Source organism: Rhinoderma darwinii, chromosome 5 (genome assembly GCF_050947455.1).
Source record: "Rhinoderma darwinii isolate aRhiDar2 chromosome 5, aRhiDar2.hap1, whole genome shotgun sequence".
NCBI classification, from domain to species: domain Eukaryota; kingdom Metazoa; phylum Chordata; class Amphibia; order Anura; family Rhinodermatidae; genus Rhinoderma; species Rhinoderma darwinii.
Window position 1 is genome coordinate 55286574 of NC_134691.1, and position 21690 is coordinate 55308263.

Consider the following 21690-nt stretch of genomic DNA (forward strand, 5'->3'; position numbering starts at 1 on the left):
GGGGGCAGATCAGAGCCATATAAGGAGAGGGTTTGGCACCATTAAGAGGAAAGCAAGAGAATCGCGTGAGGTGTTAGAGCGGAGTGCTGTCGGTCCATGTAAAAGTTAGACTGGGAACTGATTGCCAATGTGAGTAAACTTGTCGCTCTGAGTTGAGGAGGGGAGACTGGAGGCTGCAACTGCAAGAGTAGTGTACCGGAGGTCGGGAGATATGACACTGGCCTATGCGTAGCTGAAGAGAGGTCGTATGCCATGATGTGAGCGAGTCCTTGAGGGAAATAGTACTGTTGCTTTGCAAAGCAGTGTCTGGAGTGTGTGTAATGTAGTGCATGGTGAGCTAGCAAAGTGACCCTTACTGGTCTGGGGTAATAGAGGCAGGCCGTGGAAGAGGGTGGTCTGCAAGTATTTCGTGCTGGCCACCACTAAAGTGGTGAAGGCTGCAGTGTATCGTTGGCCTGAAGGGCTAGCTTTGGATAATCTGCTGGGACTGTGAAAATACTCATCCAGGGTGTGGGAACCAGTGTGAGGGTACGCAGTGCTATGCTCAAAACCGGGGAGACTTTTGGTAGATCCTAGTAGGATCTAGAAGTATTCGTGTTCTAGTGAGTCGCTTAGATTGCTACAGTAGGGACTGAAATGTGGCCTTGTAAGTGCAGTCCTGGATTGAACTGGACTGGGTGGAGTACTCCGTGGAAGGGATATTGTTTAGGAGTCTTTGAGAGTTAGGGCCCTGAAGTGAAGGCTGCCTTGTTCCCGTAGGTAGTGTGTGGAAGTAGACCTGGTGTGGGCTAGTCCTGTAGTGAGATTGCCTATTTGACGAGAGTACTACAGAATCCTTGAGAGGCAGTAAACTGTGGCCTTGATTTAGAAAGTCTTAGGGCAGGGCTAGCGGAGGGAGATATAATGCCATCTGCTGTTGACGGTGGGTGAGAGTCTGAGTGAGACTGTGTGAGGTAGTATAGTCTGTGTGTGACTTCTGTGAGCCGAAGAGGAGGCCTTCAGAGAAAGTATTCCTTGTTGTTAAGTGTTGCCAATGAATGGTTATTCTGCAATATAAAGAGACTTTGCTACTTTGTTAGAACTGTAACCACCAAGATTGTGCAACTCTTTGAAATATTGTAACCATTAATCATATTGTGCCTCTTAAAGAGATATAACCATTACGCTTTGCATGCCACGGTCATCTCAGTTGTGTTCAGTAAAAATCAAACTGTTCAAAATTAATTTGGTCTGAGATTGTCTTTTCTTAATGGAGAGTCATTCCAGTAACCCCATGTTACACACTACAACCTGCATGATGGCGTGAGCATTATTATAAATTTTTTACAGGCTGCAGTGCATTTGAATAATTTGACACATGAAAGTTATATGTTATATCATTTATGCTGCATGAACTGTGCTTATTGCATGTGGTTTAACAGTAAGATCTCTATATCATTTATATTTACATATTAAAGGGTTTGTCTGGACATGGTCTTGCAGTTATTGCAGCCTTTCATCACAGCCAAAACTGGGGATGAATAAAATAAAAAGAAAAAGTAAATGCATGCAAAAACTGTGTCAATTAGACATCATACGGATGGAGTATTGTTCTAGTGTTTAAAGGTCCTTTTACACCAGCCAATGATCGGGCAAGCGACCGATCATATGAACACTCATTCCCGATCGTTGCCCTGGGCAACGATCGATAATGAAGGCAACGATCAGCTGATAAATGAGCAAACACAAGCTCATCGGCTGATCAGCTCGTTTATGCGACCAATAAAATGATCGCTAGTCAGCAGCACATTTCCCTGTTTAAGATGTGCTGCTGACATGACGGAAATGCATTGGGACGAGCGATTGTAATAATGATCGCTTGTTCCTATACATAACCGATCATTGCTCCTTGTGAAAGGAGCAAACGAGCGCCGATCGACGAGGTGTCTTGTTGATCGGCGCTCACTATCATGGTCCATATTGGACCATGTACAAGTACCCTAACAGTCCATATTTCGGATGTAATACCCGGACCCCCGCGATTCTACTGAACATCTGAGGGAGAGAGAGAGAGTATAAGACAAGGAGAAGTAAATGATAAAATGTCAGGTGTATAAGTGCTGCCAATTGTCCATCCCCAAAATTAATTCATCCTTAATTGGCAGCACTTGTACACCTGGTATTTTTGCATATGGATCTCATTGTCTTCTACTCTGGCTCTCTCAGATGTTCTTGACCATCACAGGGTATATCTTTATATACTTGCTTCTTCAGTGTTCTGCCTGACCAGAAAACACAAAATAGGTGAGTGGTGACGTATCTAGTTCATTGTCTCACCTATTTGCAGATAATATTCTATGTGAGCTTATTTTTTTTTTATTACGATTAGTAAAGGGAATATTTGACAGGTGTCTAGGCGTTAAAGTCAGAGTGATGGCTTTTTGCCTCCACAGACAGAAGGAATGGAGAAAGCCAACTTGTGTGAGTGTAACTAAAGTTGAATGATTGTAGAGCAGAGAAGATCTTTATTCTGTTCTCACAAAAGCAAAAATCTTTGTAAAAAGGCGCAACCACTGGAGAGGACTGCTGCTGTGTAAGCCATTGCCTTTGTAACTATTCCATTTACAGCCTGGACCTCAATGTCAGCACTGGAGAGATGGTTTAAAAAGGTCAGCTCAGATGGTGTGTTATACAACAATGAAGTCCCCTAAAGGGGAAAAAAATATAGAGGCTCCAGTATTACTATATTGAACAGTGCAATTACCAGGCTTGAAAAAAATCTTAAACTGTTTTTTGGGGGATTTTTAAGCGATGGCCTATTTTTAGTATAATGAATATCAGAGTCCTTGGGCACACACACTCGACTGCATCATTCTTTGAAATGTCTAAGTATGGGAGCAGGCACAATAGCGCTCTGTTACTCACATTACAATATACAAATACCCCAGACTGCCTACTACACAGGTGCAACCACCGCCAATCGATTGGCCTTTTCCACATGACATCACTTATGCCTTCAGTTCTAACAGGACCAAGTACTTGTCAATTAAACAGAAGGGAAGGGTGATAAATTCAGCCACTCTATTGGCTATTACGGTCAGGGAGGGATTTGGAAGTCGGTAAAGGGAGTCTGTCACCAGAAAGTTACCTATCAAACTAGCAACAGAGTGTTATAGTGTAGGCTCACCGGAATGTAACAATATTACCTTTTTCACATGGGTACCTCCTTTGCAGAGAAAAGCACTTTATTCAATATATGCAAATGAGCATTTTGGAGCAATGAGGGCATCACCGTTATTTCAAAATGCTTTGTCTTCTTTCCCCAGTCCAAAGCTCCCCCCTTCCTTCATTGATTGACAGGGGCTAGGCAGTGTAAGGGCAGGGCCGGCCTTAGGGGAGTGTGACCTGTGCCTTCGCATAGGGCGCATCACTCCAGCAGGTGGAAGGGGCGCTGCGCTGGCTCCCTTCCCCAGCTTGTTTCAGAAGCGCCCGGGCCCGGTGACTCAGAAGTTGCCTTTCCGCCCGGGCGCTTCTTCACTCAGTGCAGTCGCTACCACTGTAGCAGCCGTAGCGGCTGCTAGTGGAGACACCGAGCATGAGGGCGTTGGCGTCACTAGCAGTCGCTGCGGCTGCTACAGCAGTAGCGACGGCACTATAACAGAGCAGGGAGGTATCTCCCTGCTCTGCTATCTAATAGCGCCACTGTAGCTCCCTGAAGGAGCGTAATCCCCATGCCCCATGTGGCCGGGGATTCTGCTCCTGGAACTCTCCTTGATGTCTCTGTCCATACACCGTGTTCCAAATTATTATGCAAATGTTATTTTTCGCTCATTTTCCTAAAATAGTCGATGCAAATGAAGGTCAGTATAGTCTTCAAGCCATCAACCGTTGGAGTATAATGCAAATTTTATTGAACAAATCTCCTAATGATAACAGATTTTTTTTAGAAGTAAAAAAACTCAAAATGCACTGTTTTAAGTTATTATGCACATCAGAGATCAAAACATATTAAAGGTTGTAAAGAGAATTAAAATGGTAATTTGTTGAATTTGCAGCATCAGGAGGTCATATTTACAGAAATCTAAAGCTCTTTCAATCAAAAAAAACTTAACAGGCCAAGTTACATGTTAACATAGAACCCTTCTTTAATATAACCTTCACAATTCTTGCATCCTGTAAAGGATCTGCCAGACACAGCTTCTGTGTCGACGCCCGTGGTTAATCAGTCTGCATCTGTTCCTAGGTCTGCTAGAGTGACTCGATCTGCTACCACTCAGGCTAGTAAGCTGAGGAGTGGGAGAACCAATCACAGCCTGGCCAGAAGGTTCTAGCTCCCGCCCTTGGTCTATTTATACCTTAATTTGCTGCTTGTCCTTTGCTTGTGATTCTCCTGTTTCCTGGATCTGCTGTTCCTGCGATTTCTACTGACCTCTGCTTACTGACCTCTGCTTCATATTGACCCTGCTTGACTGACCATTCTCCTGTTCTGCTTTTGCTACCGCGTACTCTCCTGGTTTGACTCGGCTCGTCCACTATTCTTGTTGCTCACGGTGTTGCCGTGGGCAACTGCCCCACTTCCCTTGCTTCTGTGTACCCTTGTCTTGTTTTGTCTGTCATGCACATAGTGAGTATAGGGACCGTCGCCCAGTTGTACGCCATCGCCTAGGACGGGCCGTGCAAGTAGACAGGGACTGAGTGGCAGGTAGATTAGGGCTCACCTGTCCGTCTCCCTACCCCGACATTACACATCCATTGGATTTGTGAGTATTTGGACAGTTTCTGCTTGAATATCTTTGCAGGATGTCAGAATAACCTCCCAGAGCTTCTGTTTTGATGTGAACTGCCTCCCACTCTCAGATATTTTGCTTGAGGATGCTCCAAAGGTTCTCAATAGGGTTGAGATCAGGGGAGCATGGGGGCCACACCATGAGTTTCTCTGCTTTTATGACCATAGCAGCCAATGACACAGAGGTATTCTTTGCAGCATGAGATGGTGCATTGTCATGCATGAAGATAATTTTGCTACGGAAGGCACAGTTCTTCTATTTGTACCCCGAAAGAAAGTGGTCAGTCATAAACGCTACGTACTTTGCAGAGGTCATTTTCACACCGTCAGGGACCCTAAAGGAGCCTACCAGCTCTCTCACCATGATTCCAGCCCAAAACATGACTCTGCCACCTCCTTGCTGACGTCGCAGCCTTGTTGGGACATGGTGGCCATTCACCAACCATCCATCTGGACCATCCAAGGTTGCACGGCACTCATCAATAAACAACACGGTTTGAAAATTAGTCTTCATGTATTTCTGAGCCTACTGCAACTGTTTCTGCTTGTGAGCATTGTTTAGGGGTGGCCGAATAACAGCTTTATGCACACTTGCAAACCTCTGGAGGATCCTACACCTTGAGGTTCGTGGGACTCCAGAGGCACCAGCGGCTTCAAATACCTGTTTGCTACTTTGCAATGGCAATTTAGCAGCTGCTCTCCTAATCCTAATTAATTTGTCTTGCAGAAACCTTCCTCATTATGCCTTTATCTGAACGAACCCATCTGTGCTCTGAATCAGCCACAAATCTTTTCACAGTACGATGATCACGCTTAAGTTTTCTTGAAATATCCAATCTTTTCATACCTTGTCCAAGGTATTGCACTATTTCACGCTTTTCGGCAGCAGAGAGATCCTTTTTCTTTCCCATATTGCTTGAAACCTGTGGCCTGCTTAATAATGTGGAACGTCCTTCTTAAGTAGTTTTCCTTTGATTGGGCACACCTGGCAAACTAATTATCACAGGTGTCTGAGATTGATTGCAATGATCCAAAGAGCCCTAAGACACAATACCATCCATGAGTTTAATTGAAAGACTAATAATTAAATGTTTATGACACTTAAATCCAATGTGCATAATAATTTGGAACACGGTGTATATGGACAGTGACATCAGGGGAAACTCCTGCAGCGGAATCCCCATCCACATCGTTGCAGACGTGGTGACCGGGGATTCCACTCCAGGAGAAGCCAACGATGTCATTGTCCATAAATGGACACAGACGACAGGAGCTTCTCCTGGAGTGGAATCCCCGGTAACCGTGTCGGCAACGCTGTGGACGGGGATTCCGCTGCAGGAGTTTCCCCTGATGTCATTGTCCATATATGGACAGAGACATCAAGCAGAGCACTCCAGGAGCGGAATCCCCGGCCACACAGGGATTCCGCTCCTTCAGGGAGATACAGTGGCACTAGCTACAGGAAGAGGGGGGGCGTTTGCTAGCTACAAGGGGGCTGTAGGCTGTGTGGCGCTACCTACAAGGGGGCTGTGGGCTGTGTGGCGCTACCTACAAGGGGGCTGTGTGGCGCTACCTACAAGGGGGCTGTGGGCTGTGTGGCGCTACAAACCAGGGAGCTGTGGGCTGTGTGGCGCTACAAACCAGGGGGCTGTGGGCTGTGTGGCGCTACAAACCAGGGGGCTGTGGGCTGTGTGGCGCTACAAACCAGGGGGCTGTGGGCTGTGTGGCGCTCCCTACCAGGGGGCTGTGCGGCGCTCCCTACCAGGGGGCTGTGCGGCGCTCCCTACCAGGGGGCTGTGCGGCGCTCCCTACCAGGGGGCTGTGCGGCGCTATCTACAAGGGGGCTGTGTGGCGCTATCTACAAGGGGGAATCTGTGAGTGGTGGGCTGATGGTCTTCAAGTGGTTTCGGCCTCTGACCTCCAATTGCAATTAATAGGAGGCAGAAAATACCTGCGGTGCCCGTTTGGTGCTTTTTTTCCTGCATCTTTTGCATTAGCTTCAACGGCTTAAGAAAAAAACGCAAAAAAAAAGTAAAACAACGCTGTCAGTTGCTGAAGGAATTTTGAGGCAGATTTTATTTGCCTTAAAAAAAAAGTGTGTAAACATACCTTACGAGAGTAGTGCTTTTTTTTTTTTTTTGCCGTTTTCGGTTTTTCACGAAACAATGTTTGGTAGGGGTGCTCTGAGGAAATTTTATTTTTCCAGTGCTGACGTGAGTCCAAAAAGGTTGGGAAACTCTGTACTAGGCTTCAGGATTCCGTGGTGGAGCAGCTCAGTTCGTTGTGGGAACGGGGCCTAGGGGAGTACAATTTTTGTTTTTGTTTGGGGGCACTGTCTACAAGGGGGAGGTGGGGGCTGTATGGCACAATCTACAAGGAGGAGGTGGGGGATTATGGCACGCTCTATGGGGAGGCTGCATGGCAAAATCTATAGTTGGGCACTATAATGTGTAGGGGTACTACAGGTGGCATAATACTGTGGGCACAATTAGAGGACAAAATACTGTGTCCTTTAAGGAGTTGTAATATATTGTATTATTAAATATTATTATACTGTATGGGGGCACTAAAGGGGCATTATAATTTTTGGAGCATTTTTTTTAATGATGGGGTGGGGCGCCGAAGAGCATTTCGCACAGGGCGCCAGCTATCCTAAGGCCGGCCCTGTGTAAGGGTATGTGCACACGCTTACTAAAAAACGTCTGAAAATACAGAGCTGTTTTCAAGGGAAAACAGCTCCTGATTTTCAGTCGTTTTTTTAAGCAAACTCCCGCTTTTCATGGCGTTTTTTACGCCCATTTTTGGAGCTGTTTTTCTATAGAGTCAATGAAAAACAGCTCCAAAAACGGCTCAAGAAGTGACATGCACTTAATTTTCATGGCCGTATTTCTTTTTAAAAAAATGGCCCGTCGGAATAGAACGCCATTTTTCAATGGGCAGATGTTTGGAGACGTTCTGCATCCAATTTTCCGTACGTTTTTCGGCCCGAAAAACGGCCGAAAATAAGCCATGTGAACATACCCTAATAGATTATGTCAGACTACACTAGGAAGAGATGGACCTCGGCATCGCAGATCAGACGCGAGTGTAGTCTAATTGGCGCATGCACAGAACTGACGATCAGGAAGCAGAGCCGCGCGCGCGTTCAGGAGACTACGGGGTCAGGCGTGAACTCGGCTATTACACTGCCTGGCCCCGGTCAATCAATGAAAGAAGGGAAGGAGAAGGGGATGGACTGGGGAAAGAAGACTGAGCATTTTGGAGCAACAGTGATGCCCTCGTTTATTCAAAATATGCAAATAAACAATTTGGAGCAATTGATTTTCTATGCAAAGGAGGCACTCATGTGAAAAAGGAAAAAAAACTTTATATTCAGGTGAGCCTGCACTATATTACTATGTTGCTAGTTTGATAGGTAAATTTCTGGTGACAGTCTCCATTTAAAGATTGTGAATACACGGCATGCTCTTGCCATTAGCCCATAAGCCCCAGAAGACACCGAATGCAGCGAAACATGTCGGGGGGCTTTGAATTTAGTTTTCATAATGTGTCCTAAATGGTCCTATGAATATATCTAAATACTAAGTTATAGCTAGCAATGTGTACTGCAGACACAACACTATGAGAAATTGCATATATACCTCATACTTGCCAAACAGCTTTTGAATATCATCAAATTAATTAGAAGTCTTTTTGGATAGTTACGGACTGCAAATTTTAACATCATTATATAGTATAGGGACATATCTTTTGAATTTCAATCTTGACCAATAAAATATACATTTTAGATATTTTGCGTGAGGTGGAAATTAGGCACCCCCTTTTTTTAGCCTTTGGCAACTTGTATCCAGCAGCTTTAATATTTCTTACCACCCTCCTAGGGTCGTTATCTCAATTTTTTTGCTCGATGTTACTTCCAGGAGCAGTTTGGATATCCGTAGTGAATGATGCCATAGTTGACGATTCTTAAGGCCCTTTTACACAGATCTCTCGTTCCCGATCATTACCCTGTGTAAAGAGGCCAACGATCAGCCGATGAACAAGCAAATACTCGTTCATTGTATCGTTTATGCAGCCTAAAATATTATCGTGGTTGGCACCAAATCTCCCAGTGTAAACAGGGAGACGTGCTGCCAACATGAGAGAAATGTATGGGGACGAGCGATCGTAATGAGCGCTCTTCCCAATACTAGCTCTTTGTGAAAGTAGCAAACAAGGGCCAAACAACGAGCTGTCTCGCTAATCGGCGCTCATTTACACAGCCTACATTGGGCCGTGTAAGAGGACCCTGACTCATGAAGTGTTTTAGCACTCAGTGGCCATACTCTCTGAGTTTGCATGATCTGCAGCTTTGTGGCTGAGCTGTTGTTACTCTTAGACGCTTCCTCTTCACAATAATAGCATGTACAGGTGACCGGGGTAGATGTGGCATCAGAAAATGTACAAATTAACTAGCGGCAAAGGTGGCAACCTATGACAGTGCCACATTTAAAGTGACATACCACTACTAATATTTGTTTATGGAGATTGCATGGCTGTGTGCATGATTGTATGCACCGGTTTGCAGTGGGTGTGGCCGAAACACTAAGAATTAGGATAAGTGTCCACATGCTTCTGGTCATATAGTGTATTTAGATTTAAAAAAACAGTGGTATTGACTGGTGAACATTCACTTTAAGATTTGGCCTTCTTGATGAACTGAGTGTAAGGCACCAGACAATCCGTGCCTAGAGGCTCCTAAGATGTAAACCCAGAACTGCCCCATAGAGTAGTAGAGGAGGTGAAGCTTTATAGAAGGGGTACATACAGTGAAGGAAATAAGTATTTGATCCCTTGCTGATTTTGTAAGTTTGCCCACTGTCAAGGACATGAACAGCCTAGAATTTTTAGGATAGGTTAATTTTACCAGTGAGAGATAGATTATATTTAAAAAAACTGAAAATCACATTGTCAAAATTATATATATTTATTTGCATTGTGCACAGAGAAATAAGTATTTGACCCCTTTGGCAAACAAGACTTAATACTTGGTGGCAAAACCCTTGTTGGCAAGTACAGCAGTCAGACATTTTTTGTAGTTGATGATGAGGTTTGCACACATGTTAGATGGAATTTTGGCCCACTCCTCTTTGCAGATCATCTGTAAATCATTAAGATTTCGAGGCTGTCGCTTGGCAACTCGGATCTTTAGCTCCCTCCATAAGTTTTCGATGGGATGAAGGTCTGGAGACTGGCTAGGCCACTCCATGACCTTATGTGCTTCTTTTTGAGCCACTCCTATGTTGCCTTGGCTGTATGTTTCGGGTCATTGTCGTGCTGGAAGACCCAGCCACGAGCCATTTTTAATGTCCTGGTGGAGGGAAGGAGCTTGTCACTCAGGATTTGACGGTACATGGCTCCATCCATTCTCCCATTGATGCGGTGAAGTAGTCCTGTGCCCTTAGCAGAGAAACACCCCCAAAACATAATGTTTCCACCTCCATGCTTGACAGTGGGGACAGTGTTCTTTGGGTCATAGGCAGCATTTCTCTTCCTCCAAACACGGCGAGTTGAGTTAATGCCAAAGAGCTCAATTTTAGTCTCATCTGACCACAGCACCTTCTCCCAATCACTCTCAGAATCATCCAGATGTTCATTTGCAAACTTCAGATGGGCCTGTACATGTGCCTTCTTGAGCAGGGGGACCTTGCGGGCACTGCAGGATTTTAATCCATTACGGCGTAATGTGTTACCAATGGTTTTCTTGGTGACTGTGGTCCCAGCTGCCTTGAGATCATTAACAAGTTCCCCACGTGTAGTTTTCGGCTGAGCTCTCACCTTCCTCAGGATCAGGGATACCCCACGAGGTGAGATTTTGATTGGAGCCCCAGATCGATGTCGATTGACAGTCATTTTGTATGTCTTCCATTTTCTTACTATTGCACCAACAGTTGTCTCCTTCTCACCCAGCGTCTTACTTATGGTTTTGTAGCCCATTCCAGCCTTGTGCAGGTCTATGATCTTGTCCCTGACATCCTTAGAAAGCTCTTTGGTCTTGCCCATGTTGTAGAGGTTAGAGTCAGACTGATTAATTGAGTCTGTGGACAGGAGTCTTTTATACAGGTGACCATGTAAGACAGCTGTCTTTAATGCAGGCACCAAGTTGATTTGGAGCGTGTAACTGGTCTGGAGGAGGCTGAACTCTTAATGGTTGGTAGGGGATCAAATACTTATTTCTCTGTGCATAATGCAAATAAATATATATCATTTTGACTATGTGATTTTCTTTGTTTTTTTTAATATAATCTATCACTCACTGGTAAAATTAACCTAGCCTAAAAATTCTAGACTGTTCATGACTTTGACAGTGGGCAAACTTACAAAATCAGCAAGGGATCAAATACTTATTTCCTTCACTGTAAAAGACTACATAAGGCCCCTCAGATTGACCTGCATGCGTCATATGTGTCATTTCCTAAATATCATAGATATATATCATCTGTGTTCCACTCGGAGCTCTGGATTAGTTGCACACACTTATATAATGTTCACTTTATACAGGATATATTTATTGCTGTCATGTTCTTACCATTCTTGTCTGCTCTTCTCAGTATCTGAAATAACAGAAAAAAGAAATTACTATCTCTGTACAAGTGACGGGCTTATTCATGCCAATTAAATCTTATTTGACATCTTTTTAATATGTCTTGTTGAAGCGCGGATAATACAGCAGCTACTAAATCACCGAACGGGTTATATGACTCACAGGTACTACAAAAACACACAAGATATATGGTTATATAGGTAGCAGCCCAGTTCTTAGGGTATGTTTACACTGCGTTTTTTACATGCCGATTACGCCCTATTTCGGTGTTGGGATCAGTAAGTAAAATGCCTCTAATTTGCCTTCGATTACTTTTAATGGGAATCAGCACAATAGTACATACAGCGCTTAAACTTATGCGCACTGAATCAAAATCATGACCGCTCAAAAATAAAATGTCCTGACCTGTTTAGGAGCCTAATCTGCCCCGAAAATTCCCGGTAAAATTAATGGAAGGCAGAAAAAACGGCGACAAATGCCTTTGGCTCTGTTTAATGCCCTGTTTTGTGCACTGAAAAGTCACACGCTGATATTACTGTTGAAAATGAAAAACCTCCAGTGAGCTGGAGAAAAAAAGGTCAAAATCAGCATAAAAATCTGCCTGGATTTTGAAATTAGCATCCAAAGTCAGCGTGGAAAACGCATTGATTTGAGGCAAAATCATTGTCTAATTTTTTTAGCCTCAACTTTAAGGGGTTTTCCTATCAGGGACATTTAGGAAATATCCACGGGAAATGTCCTAAATGTCAGATAGATGGGGCTCCCACCTCTAGGACCCGCACCTATCTCTAGAACGGGGCCCTCTAAACCCGTTCTACCTTTTTCTGCTGTAGCTGCTTCCCGGTTACTTCCTGACTATATGGTCGAGAGTATGAAAACAGCGTAACTCGCTGAGCTACTCTGTTTCCGTAATTCCCATAGAACTGAAAGGTGGTTACGGAAACAGCATTGCTCGCATACTACGCTGCTTCCGTAACTGCTATACACTACTATGGGAGCTACAAAAACAGCGTTGTTCAGCGAGTTATGCTGTTTTCGTACTCCCGACCATATAGTCAGGAAATGGTCGGGAGGCAGCTACAGCAGAAAAAGGTAGAATAGAGTTTAGGGGGCCCCGTTCTAGAGATAGGTGCGGGTCCCCGAGGTGAATGTCAATTCAGCCTAAGGGTATGTTCACACACACTATTTACGGACGTAATTCGGGCGGTTTTGCCCCGAATTCCGTCCGAAATAGCGGCTCCAAAGCGTCGGCAAACATCTGCCCATTCATTAGAATAGGTCTTACGATGTTCTGTGCAGATGGTAATTTTTTTTTTATGCGGCGCTGTCAAAAGGCGGCGCGTAAAAAAAGACGCCCGCGTCAAAGAAGTGCCTGTCACTTCTGCAGACGTAAACGGAGCCGTTTTCCATGGACTCCATAGAAAAACAGCTCCAATTACGTCCGTAATGGATGCAGCGAAAAAGCGCCTCAACATGCCATGACGGCTGAAATTATGGAGTTGTTTTCTCCTGAAAACAGCCCCGTAATTTCAGCTGTTACGGAGGCTGCCGTGTGAATATACCCTTAGAATGGTCATACTAGCTGACCAGTGGAAAGAAGTCTTGTACATCAAGCTTGAAAAAACTACAACTAGAATGTTTATATCACTGGCAGGACTATGCATTATTGTGCAAATCATGTCATTATTATAAATCAACATTTTTAAAACAAGTCTGATAAAGTTTTCTACCAAATTACATGATTTTCAGTGGCTTTTCCCATTTTTTCAGGAACATTCCAGTTTTATGTAAATAAAGATTCATCACTGTAAAATTAAACATTATACACTACCGTTCAAAAGTTTGGGGTCACCCAGACAATTATGTGTTTTCATGAAAACTCACACTTATATTTATCAAATGAGTTGCAAAATGACTAGAAAATATAGTCAAGACATTGACAAGGTTAGAAATAATGATTTTTATTTGAAATAATAATTTTCTCCTTCAAAGTTTGCTTTCGTCTTGGAATGCTCCATTTGCAGCAATTACAGCATTGCAGACCTTTGGCATTCTAGCTGTTAATTTGCTGAGGTAATCGGGACAAATTTCACCCCATGCTTCCAGAAGGCCCTCCCACAAGTTGGATTGGCTTGATGGGCACTTCTTGTGTACCATACGGTCAAGCTGCTCCCACAACAGCTCTATGGGGTTGAGATCTGGTGACTGCACTGGCCACTCCATTACAGATAGAATAGCAGCTGCCTGCTTCTTCCCTAAATAGTTCTTGCATAATTTGGAGGTGTGCTTTGGGTCATTGTCCTGTTGTAGGATGAAATTGGTTCCAATCAAGCGCTGTCCACAGGGTATGGCATGGCGTTGCAAAATGGAGTGATAGCTTTCCTTATTCAAAATCCCTTTTACCTTGTACAAATCTCCCTCTTTACCAGCACCAAAGCAACCCCAGACCATCACATTACCTCCACCATGCTTGACAGATGGCGTCAGGCACTCTTCCAGCATCTTTTCAGTTGTTCTGCGTCTCACAAATGTTCTTCTGTGTGATCCAAACACCTCAAACTTCTATTCGTCTGTCCAGAACACTTTTTTCCAATCTTCCTCTGTCCAATGTCTGTGTGCTTTTGCCCATATTAATCTTTTCGCCTTTTCACTGTAGACGTTGACACTGGCGTTTTGCGGGTACTATTTAATGAAGCTGCCAGTTGAGGACCTGTGAGGCGTCTATTTCTCAAACTAGAGACTCTAATGTACTTGTCTTGTTGCTCAGTTGTGCAGCGGGGCCTCCCACTTCTCTTTCTACTCTGGTTAGAGCCTGTTTGTGCTGTCCTCTGAAGGGAATAGTACACACCGTTGTAGGAAATTTTCAGTTTCTTGGCAATTTCTCGCATGGAATAGCCTTCATTTCTAAGAACAAGAATAGACTGTCGAGTTTCACATGAAAGCTCTCTTTTTCTAGCCATTTTGAGAGTTTAATCGAACCCACAAATATAATGCTCCAGATTCTGAACTAGCTCAAAGGAAGGTCAGTTTTATAGCTCCGTTAAACAGCAAAACTGTTTACAGCGGTGCTAACATAATAATAAGGGTTTTCAAGTGTTTTCTAATCATCCATTAGCCTTCTAACACAGTTAGCAAACACAATGTACCATTAGAACACTGGAGTGATGGTTGCTGGAAATGGGCCTCTATACACCTATGTAGATAAAAAAACAGGCGTTTGCAGCGAGAATAGTCATTTAGCACATTAACAATTTATAGAGTGTATTTCTGATTAATTTAATGTTATCTTCATTGAAAAATACTGTGCTTTTCTTTCAAAAATAAGGAAATTTCTAAGTGACTCTAAACTTTTGAACGGTAGTGTATATCGTACTAATATATTTTGTGTTTCAATTCCTCCCAATTTTCAAGATCTCAGTTTACAATCAGAACATTTTTATTTACATTCAGAGGAAAAAAACCTGTACAGACCCAATACTTCTCACAGCTGAGTGTTTGTTACATTTGTATCCAGTCTAGACAATCCTCTATCAGCGGCACGCATCAGTCTCCAGTTCTGATGCTTTTGAAACAACGTATAAGGGTATGTTCACACGCAGTGAGCAAAAACGTCTGAAAATACAGAGCGGTTTTCAAGCGAAAACAGCTCCTGATTTTCAGACGTTTTTTTAACAACTCGCGTTTTTCGCTGCGTTTTTTACGGCCGTTTTTGGAGCGGTTTTTCAATGGAGTCAATGAAAAACGCCTCCAAAAACGTCCGAAGAAATGTCCTGCACTTCTTTTGACGAGCCGTCATTTTACGCGCTGTATTTTGGCAGCGACGCGTAAAATGAAGGCTCGTGGGAACAGAACATCGTAATTCCCATTGAAAGCAATGGGCAGATGTTTGTGGGCGTATTAGGGGCGTTTTTTCAGGCGTAATTCGAGGCGTAAAACGCCTGAATTACGTTTGAAACCACTGCGTGTGAACATACCCTTAGTGCAGATAAAATTCATCAGCCTGGAGTCCAGGCTCTTCTATAGCGCACAGAGGATTGTCAGGGAGAGAGAAACAATGAGATAGAGAAAAGACAGCAAGTGAGGAATTGTGCAAAAGAAGGGAAGACAGAGACCGAAGAATAGATATGATACATTGCAAACACGGATACTTTGCGTGCCTCTTCTGACTGCTGCCTTTATTTGACTATATCTGGGTTAATTGTCAATGACACGGCATACAATCTGTTTGTTTAATAGATCATTTAGCAATTATTCATTTTCATTACTTCCATAACAATGAACCTGGCATATTCCTCCCTGGGATCATTTATATATAGCAAGAAATATTACATAACAGTTGTAAAAAAAATACAATGTCATTGACAGGGAATAGGCAGCTCAGGCTGAGCAAACAGCGCTAAACAATAAGTAGCCAGTAAGAAAAAGAGAAGAAGAAATGACTATGGAGGCAGAGAGTAAGAAAAACGCAGACAAGTAACAAGACGGCAGGTGCTCCATTCAATAGAAGAGGCACTTCTCATTACACACACACTATGGCTCAAGTGTTTCAATAGTGGGGTTTGTATGTCACATTTTGTTTTAATGCTGTTGACAAGTTTAGGCTCGGTTCACATTGCATTCAGCAGGACTGTGGGAAACGGTCTGCTGAATATATGCCTAAATGTATACAACTGTATGGCTATTAAGATGAATAAGTCTGCAATTGACACCCATAAAAAAAATATATACCACACAATAAATATATATTATATAATATACACACATATTTACAATTGCATTGAAAAGCATAATCTACTGCATTTTTCAATACCATGGAGGTACCGGTATATAAATGTATACTGGCCAAATGTATGCCAAAAGGACACTCTTTTGGCATAAGTTTGCCTATTGAAGTCTATGGGATCGTTAACATATACAGTCCATTGGAAAATTTTCCTGACACATATGCCAACCATGCACCACATATGTAATGTGAATTGAGCCTCAGCCTATTTTATAGATGTGTTGTTAATTTGCCATAAATAAATATATATATATAGGTTGGCATTTAGTGACTGCCTAACCACACCCCCATTTAAAAATAGGGCTGTTAGTATTTGAGGCAAAATTAAATTAGATCTCTTTGTCTATCTATCTATCTATCTATCTATATTTTAATAGCTATGGACACCTTTAAACTGATTTATTTATTTTTATTGTTCATTTGCTTCCAAAATGCAAAATTAAGTATTTTTCTAAATAGCCTTTATTAAAAACAAATGTGTACCATTTTGCTGCTGTAGAGTCTTAATAACTCTTGTACATAGCTGGTTGTCCTGTTGATTCTGACATAGATCTGACAGCACACTGCTCTTGTTGTGGGCTGAGGTCATCCTCTCTAGAGGTTAGACATGGCAGATCAGATAGTGGAGAGAGGGGAAAGCATCCAAGTCTTTAGGAAGGGCACATAACACAGGCTAAACTGTATCAGAGTGTAGATAGTGAGAAAAGCACATGGGAACGTAGGAATAAGGGAGTGGGCACCATACATTCCTCAGCATCAGTGTCTGTCAGGACAGGGGAGAAGAGATCCTAAAAGGGGAGTAGAAAAGGATTGCGGTACAGGAATGAAGCTGAGAGCTAGTCAAGCAGGAACATCCTGGGCACACAGACCTCATATCCAGCATGTATTACTGGAAGGGATACGCGCAGATGAGAATTCTGAAAATAAGAGCAGGATGCAAACTGCATATCAGGAGGTCTGAAAATGAATGAAGGAATGATGATTGCAACCTAAAACTTGGTGCTAGTTTTTTAACTCCAGGTAACCACTAACATATATAGAAATATTTTTTTCCATGGCAAAAGCGTACAGACTTAAATATTTATTTATTTTTTTATTATTATTTTTCATTATTCCACACCTCCTGCATCTTTATTATTCTCAACATCTACAAAATGACAACATATGCCATGAATGAGAATAACTTACCTATATTTAACCCAATCTTTATTGCGTTCTTAATTTAGAAGAAATCAATATAGAAGCTGAACACTGGGATATTAGAGGTCGGCGTGCCCATAAAATACAATGCAATAGTGCAGAGAATATTGTGAATTGGCAGACATATGACATAGAATGTAATGGTGAAATTCCAGATGTATTTATATCAATTTAATTGTATATGACATTTTTCTCTTTTATAATATTCTCTTATTTGTAGTTAAATGAAATAAATGTGTATTAATTATTAGTACCTGTATTTCTCAAATACATAAAACATAGTACATAATGGTATGGAGTGAAAAAGAAGTGCGCATGGGGGGATCTTCAATGTAATTACGATGATAGTCATATGGAAACGTAGATGAGATTAGGTATTAGTTATATTAGTGATGATTTTGCACTATCGATCTATCCATCATGTCTCTCTCTCTCTATATATTTACTGATCTGATCAGGTAGGATTAGGGCTTCCTACCAATGAGTGAGGACTTCACTGCATGAGAAGCTGGATTGATGGCTTGCTGGAACTCCTGTATATAAAAGTTTTATTATTTACAAGAAATTGACAATTACTTTCATCCTGCTATCTGCACAGCAAAGAGTCCAAGAGATAAATGATGATCAGAACACAGTGCCCCATTCATACTTACATCCAGGAAGATGGACATGCCTTTAGTCATATGCAGGGATGAGCTGATTTCTTCTGAAGAGTCAGTCATGGTAGGAGAAGACATCTCCAGACCATCCATTCTGTAATCAATGCAGTGATTCACACTGAAGTCAGGTGCCTGGATACCAGGTGAACTCCTTGTCTATGGAGCTTAGGATTGTGAGTCAGAGATCCTCACAGCTAATAACAATCTGCTGTGTGCTGATCCTCCTTCAGTTTCCTACAATCCCTCCCAAGTGTGCTCATCCTGATCAGCAACACTGTACAGCCCCTTATCTTCCCACTGTTACTACTGTAATACCTTATTTCCATATAGTATAGCCTATATCAGACTCTTCATCTTATTACTATATGTATGGATCATGTCATATATGGATCATATCAGTCAATATTAATAAAGAATAACAGTGAAATTATGACATTGTTTCAAATATTTGGAAAAAACAAACAAACAAATCCTTATAGCTGAAAGATCATTGACGTTAAACGTTAGTGTGTATGGTGTCTGTGCGCCATCTAGTGGTCAACAAAGGGTCATTTTCAAGGAAAAGTAGAGCTACAGTAAGTTCTGATTCATAAAGAGGGGGTCCAGAGTGAGACAGAGGCTATCTTTATGAAACAACATTTTTAGGAAAAAAATTTAATTTGTAATTTTTAACTATAATGTATTTGCATAAACACCAATCAGCCATATCATTAAAACCATTGACATTTTATGTTAGCAAGGCACTAGGAGTCCCAGCATAACCTACAAACTAATAATTACAGTCTGGAACACTGAGGCACTACGAGTACCAGCATAACCTAGAAAAGGAATAAATTGTTAAATATGATGTGTTATGATGTTAATGTAAATGGTATTCATTGAAAAGGCATGACTAGACACTTAGCTGACATTCACAGCTGACCAAGCATATATATCATCTATTCCAGGACACAGATACCTCCTAAACATCCCATATTTCACAAAATGTTTTTTTCTGCGAGGTTTTGTGGGCGTTTCCAAGCAATTTGTACACAGTGCATCCAATTTGGAACCTGCAGGGAACTCCGCCCAAAAAACGTTACCAAATTATGGTACAGCTTTTCGTGGCGGAATGTCTGCTGCGGAAAACAGTGTCCCTCTGTTGTCCTTGCAGCCTGGCCTCCTAGGATGATGCTACAGCCCATGTGACTGCTGCAGCCTGTGATTGGCTGCAGCAGTCACATGGGATGAAACGTCGTCCCAGGAGAGCGACCTGGACGGAGAACAGAAGAAAGCATCGCTGTGACAACGCCCGGGTGGTAAGTATAAACCTTTTTATTCATTTAAAACCAAAAAAAAGGTTCTTCTTTTTTTCCATGAGTTTTCCAACCCAGTGGGCCTCCCCCCAACGCATGTAACATGCAGGATCGAGCTGTTACCAATCACAGCTAAGGCTTCGTTTACATCTGTGTGGGGGTTCCGATCATGGGTTCCGTCAGACCTTTCTATTAGGGGAACCCATGAACGGAAGCCAAACGGAAACCATAGCTTTCCTTTTGCATTAACATTGATTTCAATGGTAATGCTTCCATTGCTAATGGTCTCTGTTTTTCTCCATTCCGTAGGGTCTCAGTTTTTTTGGCGGAATCAATGGCGTAGTTGAAATCACTGGTAATGCAGCGTTTCCCTGACGGAAATGTCTGACAGAAGTCATCAACGGTACCCAGACACAAATGTGAACGAATCCTAAATTCATAAGTTAGATGTGATCGATAACAGGTGGATCGTAGGTGTCAGAGACACACAGGACCCGCTGTCACTGAACCTGTCAGTCCTGCCGGCCTTGATGGATTCAGGTCTCTGCGCTAGACACAGCCGCTCTGTATACAGGATACAAAGCAGCTGTATCTCAAAAAGTAAAAATTATTTTTAATAAAAATGATTTAGAAATTTGCACCACACACACACACACACACACACACACACACACACACACACACACACACACACACACACACACACACACACACGCACATAGCCTTTAATCTTTTCTGTGACATCTGACAGAGGAGTTTGCATTAGAAAGTGTTGCAGACCTCTGAAAGTGAATAAATGGGTATACAACCCCCATCATCCCTGTATATTCCAACCATCATCCCTGTTACTTTATATACCAGTCATCATCCCTGTATATACCAGCCCCCATCCCTGTATATAACCCCCATCATCCTTGTATATACCAGCCATCAGGGGCGTAGCTAAAGGCTCATGGGCCCCGATGCAAAAGTTCTCATTGCCCCCCCCTGCAAACTTCTTATGGCTGACGGTACGCAGCTTTCAACTGCATCGCTGGGTCTCCTAAGTGACCCAATAATGCAGCACTAGCAGCCAGGGGCGTCACTAAGGACTTAAAAAGTCAGGGGACATAGCCCCAATACATATGTGTCCCCCAAAAAAATGTATGTGTGTATAGGAGACAGCATATCTATAGCACTACGACCCTATAAACCAGAGGCGCAGCTAGGTTCTCCTGCACCCCGGGAAAAGATTCAGATTGGCGCCCCCCCCCCCCATTTATTTCCCGACATCTCCTTCCCCCTCGCCATGTTTTCTTTCCCTACCAATCAATGAGGTGTAAAAAAAAATCAAAATTTTTTTAATGTAACTCGAGTATAAAAGCATTTCTACATTTTACAAGCGATGTAGTTCTATAATGTAATTAACATAAAAATAAATTAAAAGAAAATAAATTAAAGAGGCCACACACAGCATCCTGTAGATAGCGCCACACAGCCCCCCTTGTAGATAGTGCCACACACAGCCCGCTGCCCCTTTGTAAATAGCGCCCCACACCCCCCCTTGTAAATAGTGCCACATTCCCCCCTTTTAAATAGCGCCACCCCCACCTTGTAAATAGCGCCACACTCCCCCCCTTGTACTTAGTGCCACACTGTGGACAGACCGGTGAGCTACCACTCTCCGCTCTGCCTGGTGTGACTTACCGGAGAAGCTGAGGAGGTCATTCGGCGCAGGCAGCGACGGAGTTCCTTCTGACTAGGGTTGGTGACAGCCAGGGCCGGCCTTAGCTTGGATGGTGCCCTGTGCGGGACTCTCTATTGCCGTCCCCTACACAAACCAAAAATGAACCACATATATGGACACGCTGGAACATATAAACTGTACATACATAAAGATAGATATTTAGACATACAGGCAAATATACATACACACATCTGGAATATATACATACAAGTAAATATATAGACGTACAGACACATATACGCACACACACACTGGCAGATAAATACACAGACCGGAACATATACAAATACATAAAAAGCACAAATATACAAGCACAAAGACACATTCACAAACAGACCCATATATACGCACACAGGCAAATATGTACACAGTACAGATAATGAAGTAGATGTTACCTGCAGTCCTATGTAACACCACAGATAACACAGTGATAACTCTCTGATTACAGATAATGTAGTAGCTGTTGCCTGCAGTCCTATGCAACACCACAGATAACACACAGTGATAACTCTGAGTACAGATAATGTAGTAGCTGTTACCTGCAGTCCTATGTAACACCACAGATAACAGTGATAACTCTCTGAGAACAGATAATAAAGTAGATGTAAGAGACAAACACATGCAGAGACACAGACAGACAGAGACACACACACACACACACACACACACACACACACAC

At 42.7% G+C, this 21690-nt stretch overlaps 1 protein-coding gene across 1 annotated transcript in view; it reads right to left on the reverse strand.

Annotated features, from left to right (window-relative positions):
• Positions 1-18245, reverse strand: part of NECAB1 (N-terminal EF-hand calcium binding protein 1) — a 218528-nt gene extending 200283 nt beyond the window's left edge. The window contains exons 1-2 of the mRNA XM_075826018.1: positions 17985-18245; positions 11334-11358 (exon numbers count right to left, since the gene is read on the reverse strand). Coding sequence (XP_075682133.1) covers positions 11334-11358; positions 17985-18083 — 124 coding nt within the window. The 5' untranslated portion in view covers positions 18084-18245. The remainder of the gene's footprint in view (positions 1-11333; positions 11359-17984) is intronic.
• Positions 18246-21690: the final 3445 nt, after the last annotated feature.